Raw genomic sequence first — 13,354 nt, 5'->3', positions numbered from 1 at the left:
TGCTCCTACACATGTTCTATTGGAAAAAGATCTGGGCACCTTACTGGCCACAGGAGTGCCTTAACATCAAGCAACTAGTTCACAGAGATGTGTACCATGTGTGGATGAGAACTGTCATGCGCCACAATAGTGTAACATGAGAAGTAACAGGTTTTCCATGACAGAATGTTGTCCCTCACTTGCTACCAGCCAACACCTGAAATCATACCTGACCAAGATGCCAGGAGTAACATCGCTATGTCTCTTCAAGATATTGAAAGAATGGGATCTCTCCCCAGGTACTGCAGAACTGTGATTCATCACTGAACACAATGTGACACTATCATCAGCAGTCCATGCTTCCCAGTTACGCAAGTATTCCATTTGCAGCTGTTTGTGTCATGGTGTTAATGGTCACCTACACATGGAAGAGTACTTTCCTAGCCCAGTTATTGCAAGTCTCTAACCAGTGATGTGGAATGACACAGAATGTTGAATTATTTGTTCTGGGATGGCAAGTGTTACAATGTGCTTGGTGCATAATACAGTGATCCTCCAATGCGTTGGTCAGACGTGGTCAGCTGGAAACCTGATGGTGAGTATGCCTGCTTATGCCTGCTTGGTGCCTGCTTGGTGTGCTTGGTGCATACTACAGTGATCCTCCAATGTGTTGGTCAGACGTGGTCAGCTGGAAACCTGATGGTGAGTATGCCTGCTTATGCCTGCTCTCATATTCCAGTGCAGTCCAACATCAGGCCACTGTCACTTCTTAATGCCACATGGACACTTCACGATTTGGCCAGCCAGCCAAATAGAGACCCACAATGAGGACCTTTTGAAACTCTATCAAGTGCTGACAACACTGTCTCACACAAGTAAGCAACATCTCTATGTCCTTTGGAGGGATCACTCAACATCTGACGGTGTTAATGCTGCTTATATACCCTACCCAGCCTGGTAACAACACTAATGGGCTCTGGTGGCCATTATATCTGTCACAGAGAAGTAAAACTCTAATCATCACATACTCACCGATAGTATGTGTATGAATTTACAATGAAATCTGACGATGACTTCTGCAGCTCCCCCCCCCCCCCCCCCCTTTTTTTAAGGCAGTGTATATCATTCCAATGTATGTCACACCTCTAGATTCTTTAAAACAGTGATTGGTACATACCTCTTTGAAATGTTTGATTATTGAATTGACGAGGAAAAGACTGCTCTCAAACTGATGGGTTTTGTAGTATGGCTCCAAATCAACTGCAGCATCTTCGAATTTAATTAGCTTCAGTCCAAGTTTACGCTTGATGGCTCGCAATTCAGGAGCCAACTTGTTAGATGTCAATACACTCAACCGAATCTACAATGGAAATTATGATAATTACTATCTGAAAGACTTCCTGCAATGTGTGAATTAGAGAACTCATGATGACTGTCTACATTTCTGATATAAAGTTGACTGGAAAAACTTTCAAACCTGGCTGGGCTCAAGACGTAAACTTCCAAAGTAATAGCGCTTTGTACTAATTGATGAGGCTTCAGTGATCAATCTCTGAGTCTCAACATCACTTTCTTCCATAGCTTCTTGGTCAGCATCCAACTGGCTGTACCCCACAAACAGGAAGAGTTTCAGTAGAAGCCTTTCTTCTATTGTAATAGACAAGTTCTTCACAGAGACCATCAATCGCTGAAATTTAGAAAAAAAAGAAACTTAGAAAACGCAAACCATGATCTATTTTAAAGTAACTCAACTATATGTTACAATACCTCTAACTTAATGAGAAATAATTAAATTTGAAAAATAGAATTATATCAAATGAAATCACAGAAGGTCAAGATTAACTGCCTAGGAGGATTCACAATAAATTAACATCACAGAAGACAGTATAAGAAACTGTGAGGCCTTTTGGAATAATATATAACAACATGGCAGAGGTTCATAAGAACATCAAGACACAATAAAAAGAACATAAGAAAATTACACAGTGAAATCGCAAAGGGACTTTAGTAGTATAAGATGAAAAAAATCATAAAACTGAGATGCAGGAAAAGAAAAGTGGGTCTAACTACATTTGAAAGTCCTTGTAAAAGGTGATTAAAATTACAAGGGGCGTTCAAAAAGAAACAAGCCTGAGGCATAATTACAGACACCAGTACCTGTATGTTAGAAGTATTGACCCTGGCTGTCGAGGCACTTGTCCCACTGTGACACAAGGTAATGAATGGCTGTCTCATAAAATTCCCACGGCTGCAATGTTATGAATGTACAGCTGGACGTCATTGTCTGAGGTGAATCGTTTGCCCCTCACAGTCTTTTTAAGAGGACCAGAAACGGCGTGATCACAGCGAGAGAGATACGGACTCTATGGAGGGTGACCAAAAACCTCCCATTTGAATTTCTGCCGCGACTGTGTTAGGAATATGATGCTTTGCATTGTTGTGGAACAGAATGACCCCATGGGTGAGATTGCCTGGTCATTTTGATTTGATCGCTTGGCAAAGGGTGGTCAAGTTTTGCAAGTAATGCTGGGCATTCACTGTTGTCCCGTGCTGCAGGAAGTGAATCAGAAGGGGGGCCATCTTGGTCAAACAAGAATGTTAGCATAACCTTTCCTGCACTTGTGAGGATGGCACTGACTTTTTTTTGGTGGTGGTGACCCTGCATGCCTCCACTGGAGACTTTGTTGTCTTGATTTTGGTTCAAAGTGATGACACCATGACTCATCTCCAGCCACCACTCGTGCCAGGAGCGCATTCCCTTCCCGAGCATAGTGCTGCAGATGAGCAAGACAGTGCTTCCTGGTGTGGTTGAAGACTGTGGGACAGCCACTGGGCATGCACTTTGTACATGGGCAGTCGTTCCTTCATGATGTTGTGAACACTTCTGATGCTCAATCAGACCACAGCAGCTATGGCTTTCACTGTCACTTGGCGGTCTGGGTAATGAGTGCATCCACTCAATTCTTAGGTTTAAATGTAGATAAAAATTTGAGCTAGCAGGCACATATTGAATACCTGGCCAATAAAATAAGCAGCTTAGCATTTGCAATGCAAATAATATCAACTGCAACTGACATGGACACATGAAAAGTAGCATATACAAGCTACTTCGAATCCATTATTAGGTATGGTATTGTTTTTTGGGGTAACTCGACAAACATAGTGCAGATACTGAAGATATAGAAAACATCATTTGAAATATGTGCACTACAAATCACAAAGAACCATGTTGACCATTATTTAGAAAACTTAATATTTTATCTCTGCCATCCTTATACATACATGAGATTATTATTTTTTTGTACAGCACACATGAATTACTTGAGGAAAACCATTTTTTCCATTCACATGATACAAGAAATGAAGAAAATTTTAGGCTCACCATGCAATGCCTCAGACTGTATGCCCAGGGAGTCAATACATGGAAATGAAAATCGGTAATAAATTAAAAAGGACCAAGTTGATGCAGATGAATTTAGGTTCACTTAAGAGAAAGCTGTATGAGGTACTGACACTGCAGTGTTATTACTCGGTGGATGAATTCATGCAGAACAAACTGGAAATTTGAGCTGGATACAATGTTTTACACATTCCAAGAAATATCCTTATAGTGTTATTATTTATTAATGTAAAAATCACTGTAACTGCATTATAAATTTTGACATGTCTCCTGTATGCAAACCAAATGGATTGCAAATGTACATCTTGAGATGAATAAAATACAATTCATGGTGTTAGTCCTCCCTGGACTTGAAATTGCTTAAAAGAGTGTTGACTTTATATGCCAATAACAAAAGTACAGAGTGGACAGCCACTGTGGATTTAATAGGTAATGCAGCACATATATTCAAGAAATTATTGTACTATCAGGGGAGGTAGGGGTGCCTACGAATTGCACCACCACCACCACCACCACCACCACCACCACCAGGAATTGCAGTGTTTCAAGAGGGTAGACAACAAGGAATGAGATGAAAGCATCTTTTAATTTAAATGCCATTACACAAAAAGCATTAATATACATACATAAACTTAAAAATATTTATTAAATATTTACAGAAAACAAAGCACTAATGAAAAAGATGTAAAGTTTAACAAATCTTGCACTACAGAAAAAGTAAGTTCAAGGAAATTACATGCATCTATGAAAGTAGAAAAGCATGCTACCATTACAACAAGCACAGCATTTCATCAATAATCCAAAAGCCTAAAAACTGAAAGATGCTTCAGCTTGTTTGGATCTATCCCCAATCACACAGGACCAAAGAGATCTGTGAGAGTATGTTAAAAGCAGATTTAGCTACCAATATATGATAAAACCTGTAGTAACTTAACAGACTTGCTAGGCATATTACATTGCTAAATGTTGTAGTGTTCCTGTTGGTTGTAGCTAGTTATTTTGTTCTTGAGCTATTAACTTCAAACTGTAAATTCCCTTAACTTGTTATTTCGTCACAGCCACCAATATTGAAAATGTTTGGACTTCATTACCAAAATTCTGCAGTAGTCATTAAAAGTACTTGCTCAACATAGCATGTAGTTTTGTAAATAAATGTGACACCACTTCAAACAACATGACATTTCAATAAAAGTATTTCGCCTGATCCCACAACAAAAAGCACATTTAAATTTTACGTGAAGTTATTGGATATACATTGTCGAAGCAAATTTATCTCACACAGGTGATTTTTGCCTGGACACAAAGGAAATATCTGAAGCTGACTTATATGCATATGCATATTTCAATTACGTAAGACTGGTTCACAAGGAGGGCAATCTGAACAAAGACTGCTTAGCTTTCATTGATAATACAGTACCCCTTCTCTGTCAGCCACTGAAATGATCCAAGTGTGACCTTAGATCCCAGATGACAGGTTCCATCCTCAACAGATGACACAAGGAGAGCAGCAAGTTACATATTTAGCTTTCTGTGAGGGCTTTCAAAGTTTTATACATAAATTCCTTCCACATTTTTATATTTAAGAGGTGTAGTCTCACATTACAGTGAGTGTAAGTGGATTAATGCAGTCTGTAAAGCAGTTGTCATTTATTTTGAAAGACCAGCCACACATTTCAGTAGGGAGCCAGCTTCCTGTGGTGACACAGCAGGACAGCAGCAAGTTACATATTTATCTTTCTCTGTGTGCTTTTATGGTTAATACTTAAAATTAAGAAATACTAGAATGGATAGAATGTGTGTGCATCCTGCGTGTGGATGCAGGAGCAGCTGGCCACAGCTCGCAAACAGCTAATGATGCTTTTGGCAGCAGTCAGTCATTTGCAGGCTGCTGTCTCAGTTTGTAACCAATCTGTAACTATTTGCTATGGTTCTATGGAGTGCAGGAATGTGTAAACATTGAGTGACTTTAAGAGGACAGAAGTTTGATGAGAGAGAATTTCCAGTTGCTGTGATGAATGGCAGTTTGTAATAAATGTGGAAAAATGTAAGCTAATGCAGACGAGTAGGAAAAATAACCCTGTATTGTCGAAATATAGCAATAATAGTGTGCAGTTTGACATACGGATATCATTTAAAAAAATTGCAAAGTAATATGTAATGGAACGAGCACATAAGGATGGTATTAGGGAGAGCAACTAGTCAACTATGATCTATTTGGTGAATTTTAGGGTCGCGTAGTTCTCTACAAAGGAGACTGTTTACAGAATACTAGTGTGACATATTCTTGAGTATTGCTTGAGTAGCTGGGATCCCCACCAGGTCAGATTAAAGGACGACACATCAAGGCTATTCAGAGACATGCTACTAGATTTGTTACCGATAGGTCTGATCAACATGCAAGTCTTAGGAAGGTGCTTCATGAAGTCAAATGGGAATCTCTGGAGGATAGAAGACATTCTATTCACAAACAACTATTGAGAAAATATAGAGGACCAGCATTTGAAGCTTACTGCTGATTGATTCTACTGACACCGATGCACATTTTGTATAAGGACCACAAAAATAAGAGAAAGTAGGGCTCATACAGAGACATGTAGATAGTCATTTTTCCCTCATTCCATTTGCAAGTGGTTACAGGATAGGAAATGACTCCTTATGGTAAAAAGTATCCTCTCCCATGCACTATATAGTGACCCGCTTAGTATGTATGTAGATGTAGAAACAGAAGACCAGAGAAAAATGATGCTACTAAAACTGCATGAATTAGTTCAGAAATTTCATATGAAAAAAACACAATTATTGAATGTTACAGCATACTGTGAATCAACACACAGAATAACTCAGAAAGCAGACTAGTTCAGATATCTGAGAGGGTGGATACATAAGCCAAACAGAACAGAAATTGGAACTGGTTTACAAATGAACACAATTGAATTACAACAAGAAATTAGTATTCATCAAAGTAAAATCTTGAAGTTGAAACAAGGTAAACGAATCTTAATGAGAATGTGGAATATGCTATTGGTAGAACCAGACATTTCTGTTCAGCTAACTGAGTTACTTAAATTAGAGCATGCGGGATAGGAAATATAATATTAGATGGCAGAATAACAATCAGAAGGATAGCACCAATCATTCCAAAGTAAATATGCAGAAAGGAAAACATTAAACACAATTTATAAATTCTTACAAGCTAACTATTTACACACCATATTATGAAAACCTAGCATACCTGCCTGTATAGCCATGCAAAATAAAGTGTCACTTCCAAAATGTGGAGGAGCACTAGATATATCTGGCAGATTAATGACAAGGGTAGGTGTGCTGGACAGCCTGAATGTGGCTTTTAGGCAATTTTCCACCTCCCACTCGTACTCGAGTTTAATCTCAGTTACATAATTCAAAAAGATATAGAAAACTTTTGTTAACTTTCACATGGAGAACACTACACAAAGACAGTTATGGTAAACATATTTTGGGGTGGCAACAGGACAGGCATCTGGCCATCCCTTAAGTTAACACCACATCCACTAATCACCATGCCAACCCTGCACCTGTATGGGACAAAGATGATTATTGATACAAACCTGACATATATAAAATAAATGTAACCTGTCCGTAACATAACTGATTTTAGATAATTTCAAGCAGAAAGAAAAATCAGACTGCAACATTCTCAGCAATCAGCTGTGAGTTTTATCAGCAACATTGCTTTACATTAATATTCAGTTGTACAAAATATGTGTACGATTTCTTAATGTGCATTTGCAGCCTTCTTTGTTTGCTTCACTTTTCATTTAGCCTTGCTCCCAGCTTATTCATCCCATTCAACCTACAAACTTCATCTTTTTAAAAGCTGTAGCTGACCAATATTTGGACTATGAATTATTGCTTCTGTGGCTGAAGTAGATACCATTAAGGCTTCCTACTTTGCCTGCTTTCATTCATTAATGTCATATTTTATTATATTCTGGGGAAACAAACTCTTTGGTGGGTGGGGGCTGAATACACTGTGGAAAAAAAACCTATTAGAATAAAGAATGGTGTCCACCATAGACAACCTCGCAGGCTCTTGTTTCAAAAGATGGGTATTCTTTCTAAAGCCTCACAGTATATTCTTCCCTTGTTGACATTTGCCTGTAATAACTTTTCTCTGTACAAAGACAACAGTGAATATAGTTATAACAACACATGAAGCAAAACAAGTTTGTACATGGAACTGAAAAGTCTAAATCTGATTTAAAAAGGAGTTTATTACTCCAGCATCTTTAATGCACTCCCATCACACATCAAATGCCCTCATAAACACCTGTCAAAATTCAACCAGATTCTGAAGGAGTCTCTAATAGAGAAATCTTTTCATGTGGTCCATGAATTTTTGATAGGAAATGAATACCATCACTAAACTTAAATTGTTTTACACATACTTATTTTGAGCACTATCACAGGCATTCAAAAATCTGGTTTTTGGTATTCATGTATTTATTTGTTGAGTGTAATAGTTAGTTAACTTTGCTTCCTGCTGATATTTCTTCAGCAGAACACAACTATCTGTTAGTTGGATATATGTTTTTAATTTGATATTTTATTTACATATTTTGCATTTATGTAAGTTACATCTAAAATACATACAGCTTGAAATGTTCCCTATCCCTGCAATTTGCTCACTACCTGAACCTACGGAACACTAGAGAAATAAATAAATAAACAAATAAATAAATGTGTAAATAAAAGTAAATTTCTATCTCTAGTCATTGCAGTTGGTTGGTGGTTGATTTGGGGGAGGGTCCAAACAGCGAGATCATCAGTCCCATCGGAGTAGGAAAGGATGAGGAAGTCGGCCATGCCCTTTCAAAGCTATTTGCCTGAATTGATGTAGGGAAATCATGGAAAACCTAAATCAGGATGGCCAGATGTGGATTTGAACCATTGTTCTCCCAAATGTGAATCACTGCTGTTCTCTGCAATTTATGGGTCTGCTTTTTTTATTCATGTATCCTTTATTATCAGTTGCTTCACATGCTTTTTCTTACTTTGGAATGATTTAATACTATGAAGCTTCTCCTTCCTCTCTTAGACCACGGCCACATGGAGAACTTGGATGGAATTACTGTTTGGTCCTCCCCCTTCCCGCTTTATCCTCTACAACAGTGGAACCTCGCGTAGAGAGCACAATTTATTCCAAAATCTTACTCGTAGTGAGAAACAGTCATTAAGTAAAACAATTTATCCCATCTACATTAATACAAAATATGATAATGCATTCCTCGCAGAAAAAGTATTAAAAGTTTTATATTATTCATGCCCTCTGTTCTCAGAAAATTATACACACAGTATTATGTACTTTATTATTTACAATACATAATGAATTCTTTTTTACTAGAAAGCTATCTACAGTCATCTGTTTCTTCCAATGCTTCAGCATTTGACGAAAAAGCAACACAGCATTATCGTCAAATAAATTTGTAGCATGCGTAGCCACTGCTTTATTGGGGTGATGATTTTCATCGTACGATGCAACCAATTCCTATACTTCAGCATTTCTCTTATTGCGCCAGAAGACTGCTGCTTTGATGTTAGCATCTCCGTCACAGTCTCCTCTTCCTCCTCCTCCTCCTCCTCCTCCTTCTCTGAAGAAATCCTCTCCTCAACCTCCTCCTGTGGAACACACTATAACTCCATAAGCTCTTCGACGGTCGTTTCTTGGCTGTGATCTTCCACAAGCTCATCAACAGCACTGTTATCCACTTCTAGTGCCATGCTCTTGGCCAAACACACACTCTCGTTGACTACAGGTGCCACAGGTACTGACTCAAATGCCTCAGAGTCACAATCAACAATGCACTCTGGTCAAAGCTTCTTCCAAGCAGAAGTGAGAGTTTTCTTGGTAACCCCTTCCCATTCCTTTTCAATCATCTTGACACAGGCAACAATGTTGAAATGATATTTCCAAAATTCTCTGAGAGTGAGATTGGTAGCTTCAGTCAATTCAAAGCAATGCTTGAAGATTGCTTTAGTGTAGCGCTTCTTAAAGTTAGAAATAATCTGCTGGTCCATAGGCTGGAGTAACGGACTGGTGCTGGGAGGCAGAAATTGGATCTTGATGAATTGAAATTCTTCAAGGAGGTAGTCTTGTAGGCCTGGAGAATGGGTAGGAGTGTTGTCAATAACAAGCAATACATGGAATGGGAGATTCATCTCAAGTAAATATTTTTCACCAAGGGACCAAACACTTCATTGATCCAATCACAAAAAGGATCACGTGTCACCCAAGCCTTGTTGTTGGACCTCCACATCACATTTAACCTGCTCTTCTGGACTTAACACTTCTTGAAGGCTTGTGGAGTTTCTGAATGGTAAACAAGCAGTGGTTTAATTTTCATACTGCCATTTGCATTGGCACAAAACAGCAGTGTGATATGGTCTTTCATTGCCTTTCGATCGGGCAATGCATTTCCCTCTGATGTCATAAAGGTACACTTCAGCATCTTTTTACAGAATAGACCTGTCTCACCACAATTAAAAACCTGTTGCAGCGGATAACCCTCAGAATCTATGAACATCTTGAAGCTGCTGATGAAGTTCTCTGCTGTCTTTGTGTCGAAGCTGGCTGCTTTGCTGTGCTTCACAGGGCTGTGGAATCTGGTTCTTATCTTAAACTTATCAAACCATCCATGGTGTCCCTCACACTCTTCTAAGGGCACTGATAATCCTGGTGTCTTCTTGATGAGGTCGGCAAAATTCATTCTCGTCTTCTCACAAATGATATTCTTGTTAATAGTGTCGCCTTGCAATTGCTTTTCATTTATCCATATAAACAGCAACCTTTCTACACCATCCAGAATACTAAACCATTGTTCAGATACTCTTGTCACTCCCTTTGAAGCATTTGTCTCCTTAATCTTGCCCTTGTCCTTGAAGATAGTGAACGTAGTTGATGTAGACAGATTGTATGTGTGTGCTAAATCAGCAATGCTCACACCACATTCACGTTTTCCAATGATTTTATGTTTAATTTCTAAGGTCACTTTGTTTCTCTTATGGACATCATCTTTCGGCTTTACCTTCAGGGACATTTCTATGAACGTTATTAAAATTTGCACACAAAAACAGCACTGTGTGAACACAAGTTTAGAAAGATGTGTGATAACAAGCTGCACTAAGATGGTAGCAGAATGAGCGCTAAACCCAAACTGCAGTACATACTAAAGACATTGTTCATATGCCACTGCCAATGATGAAAGGTGTTCATATTGTTGAACATTTCCCATGCCACGCATGAACAACAGGTGACATCACACTAAATGTCATCACTTGTTATGTGAAACATCGCTCGCTAAGCGAGTCATTTTTTACAATTTGTTTTGCTCCTTATGCGAATTACGCATTATGTGAGGTGCTCGTTAAGCAAACTTTCGCTGTATTTTCTTTTTACCATACATACCTGAAATGACATCCAGTCAAAACTGTGATGGAAACAAAAGATCTGATTCCATATAACCAACGCATCTTTGATGAACAAATTTCTAAATGAATTGTGTGAAAGGAATTACTTCACGCTGTAAGCTACTCACAATATTTGTGATAGTCCTGTTTTCTCAGCAAGTTTGTTTGGTTATTGTTATGTCTATTATTTTTAGTGACAGCAACATATTTCATTATTACCAGTACCGGTGCTTACGAAATTGACACTTCATTATTTTTTTGCCCCTTCCCTATGCCCCCTACCCTTCACCTTTTTTTTTCCAGTAACAATGTATGCTGCATTAAGCCTGAAATTCATTGGATGTTTATGAGTATTTTTAGCAGTCTAATCAATTTTTTTTTTTTTTTTCTTATGATGGGCACTGCTTTTTTACATTTATTTAAAACATTAAGTCATACAGTTTCAGGAAAATAGTTTCACAGCAGTTTTAAAAGGAAGAGGGGGAGGAGAGCAATCACATAACAGAAGCTTAACGTACTGAGAAATTACTTTCTGTAACAGGCAAGAGATTCTTGCTGGTAGTATCCAAAATTAAATGAAACCACTGTAATATTTGTGATAGAAATATAGTGAATTACCTTATATATTTCAGCATTCGTACTAGAACTTGTTTGTTGTTCAATCATAATCTCCAAGGCAAAATCTCCACTTGATGTTTCTCCATGGTTCGATCGAGACTGAGTCACATAGAGAGGCACAGCACACTGTGCTTCCACCAACTGATTGTCACACTGTACATCACGTACACGTAAATACATTGATGTTTCTTGGTCTGACCATAATGCCTTCAAGTCTATCTCTTTAAGTGTCAAGTACAGTAACTCTTCTGCTGGTGTATGCTGTGATACGAGGCTCAGGCCAAGACCAGCTGGTAAACTGATTTTTACCTGTAAAACATGCAAAAATGATTAGCTCAATGAACTACCAACACATTTATTGCTATGAGTATGCTTTTAACAGCAATCTCAAAACATAATTACAGGCTGTAAATCGTGCTCTGAAGAAATGTGTACCTACAAAGTGGATTGAAGGTGGAAAAGACCCATTGTAGTTTAACAATGAAATTCACAAAATGTTCAGGAAGCAAAGACTTGCACTCTTGGTTCAAAAGAGAACATGCAAATGACAAAAGGTACATGTTAATAGATATACATGCACCTATAAATAGATGTACGCACAAACTTTATAAGATCTATCACTGCCGTACCTTAGCAAAAGATCTGGCCGAGCAGCCAAGAAGATTCTGGTCCTACGTAAAATTGCTAAGCGGACTTTCTATTCAGTCATTCAATGACCAGTCTCATGTTGTATTAGAATAGCAAATCAAAAGCTGAAGTTTTAAATTTCGCTTTTCAGAAGCCATTCACGCAGGAGAATTTTACAAACATAGAGTTGTTTGATTACTGCCCAGACTCTCATATGGATGACACAGTAATAGGCATCCCTGACATAGAAAAACTAAAGAGTTGAAGACGAGTAAGTTGCCATGTCAAGATGGCATCCCAATTTGGTTTTAGAAAGAGAACTCCATGGCACTGGGCCCTTACTTTCTATACAATTATCACAAATTTCACACCCAGGGTAAAGTATAAAGTGACTGGAAAAAGCTCAGGTGACTCTTGTACATAAGGAGGATGAAAGAATAGACCAGCCAAATTACAGATTAATACCAGTTTGCTGCAGAATTCTTGAACAGATTTTCACTCAGAATATCATATATTTCATAGAGATGGAGAAGTTTGTGCCCACAAATCAGCAAATTTTAGGAAAGAGTAGTTCATCCATAAAGGAGACCACATATAGGATGCTGGTGTGATCTATTCTTGAGCACTGCTCTCAAGTGTTTGGGATCCATGCCAGCTTGGATTAAAAGAAGACATCGAAGCAATTCTGGGTCGGGCTGCTAGACTTGTTACCGGTATGCTCAAACAACATGCAAGTGTTACAGAGATGTTTCGGGAACTCAACTATGAAACTCTGGAGGGAAGGCGACATTTTTTAAAAACACTAATGAGAAAATTTAGAGAACCGGCATCTGAAGCTGCCTGCCAAATGATTCCACTGCCACCAACATCCATTGCACATAAGGACCATGAAAATAAGATACACGAAATTAAGGCTCATACGGAGAAATAGAGACAGTCATTTTTCCCTTTCTCTATTTGTGAGTGGAACAGGAAAAGAAATGACTAGTAGCACCATATCTAAATCTCTTCTCCAAAAACTATGTGGAACAGATATTTCAAACCCTACTCATGATGGAAATATATTAGATCTACTGGGAACAAGCAGACCTGACCTCTTTGAGGAAGTTCACATGAAACTGGTAACATGCAGTTATGGCAATAATGAATAATAAAACACAAAGGACTAAAACAAGAAGAAAGATTTGTATGTTCAGCAAACTAGACGGAGAAACAATAGTGTGGTACTTCAATGAGAAACATGAAACTTTTAGCTCAGGATATGATCATGTAGAGGAACTATGG

At 38.3% G+C, this 13,354-nt stretch overlaps 1 protein-coding gene across 2 annotated transcripts in view; it reads right to left on the bottom strand.

Annotated features, from left to right (window-relative positions):
- LOC126354004 (intermembrane lipid transfer protein VPS13D) overlaps window positions 1–13,354 on the bottom strand; it is a 488,122-nt gene that overhangs the window by 40,958 nt on the left and 433,810 nt on the right. For both annotated transcript variants that reach the window (XM_050003313.1, XM_050003314.1), the window contains 3 exons: window positions 11,444–11,752; window positions 1,457–1,666; window positions 1,157–1,339 (listed from right to left, as the gene is read on the bottom strand). In XM_050003313.1, coding sequence (XP_049859270.1) covers window positions 1,157–1,339; window positions 1,457–1,666; window positions 11,444–11,752 — 702 coding nt within the window. The remainder of the gene's footprint in view (window positions 1–1,156; window positions 1,340–1,456; window positions 1,667–11,443; window positions 11,753–13,354) is intronic.

This window comes from Schistocerca gregaria, chromosome 3 (genome assembly GCF_023897955.1).
Source record: "Schistocerca gregaria isolate iqSchGreg1 chromosome 3, iqSchGreg1.2, whole genome shotgun sequence".
Classification (NCBI taxonomy): Eukaryota; Metazoa; Arthropoda; class Insecta; order Orthoptera; family Acrididae; genus Schistocerca; species Schistocerca gregaria.
Note: the sequence above shows the minus strand (reverse complement) of the source record. Positions and strands in the feature narration are given on the sequence as shown.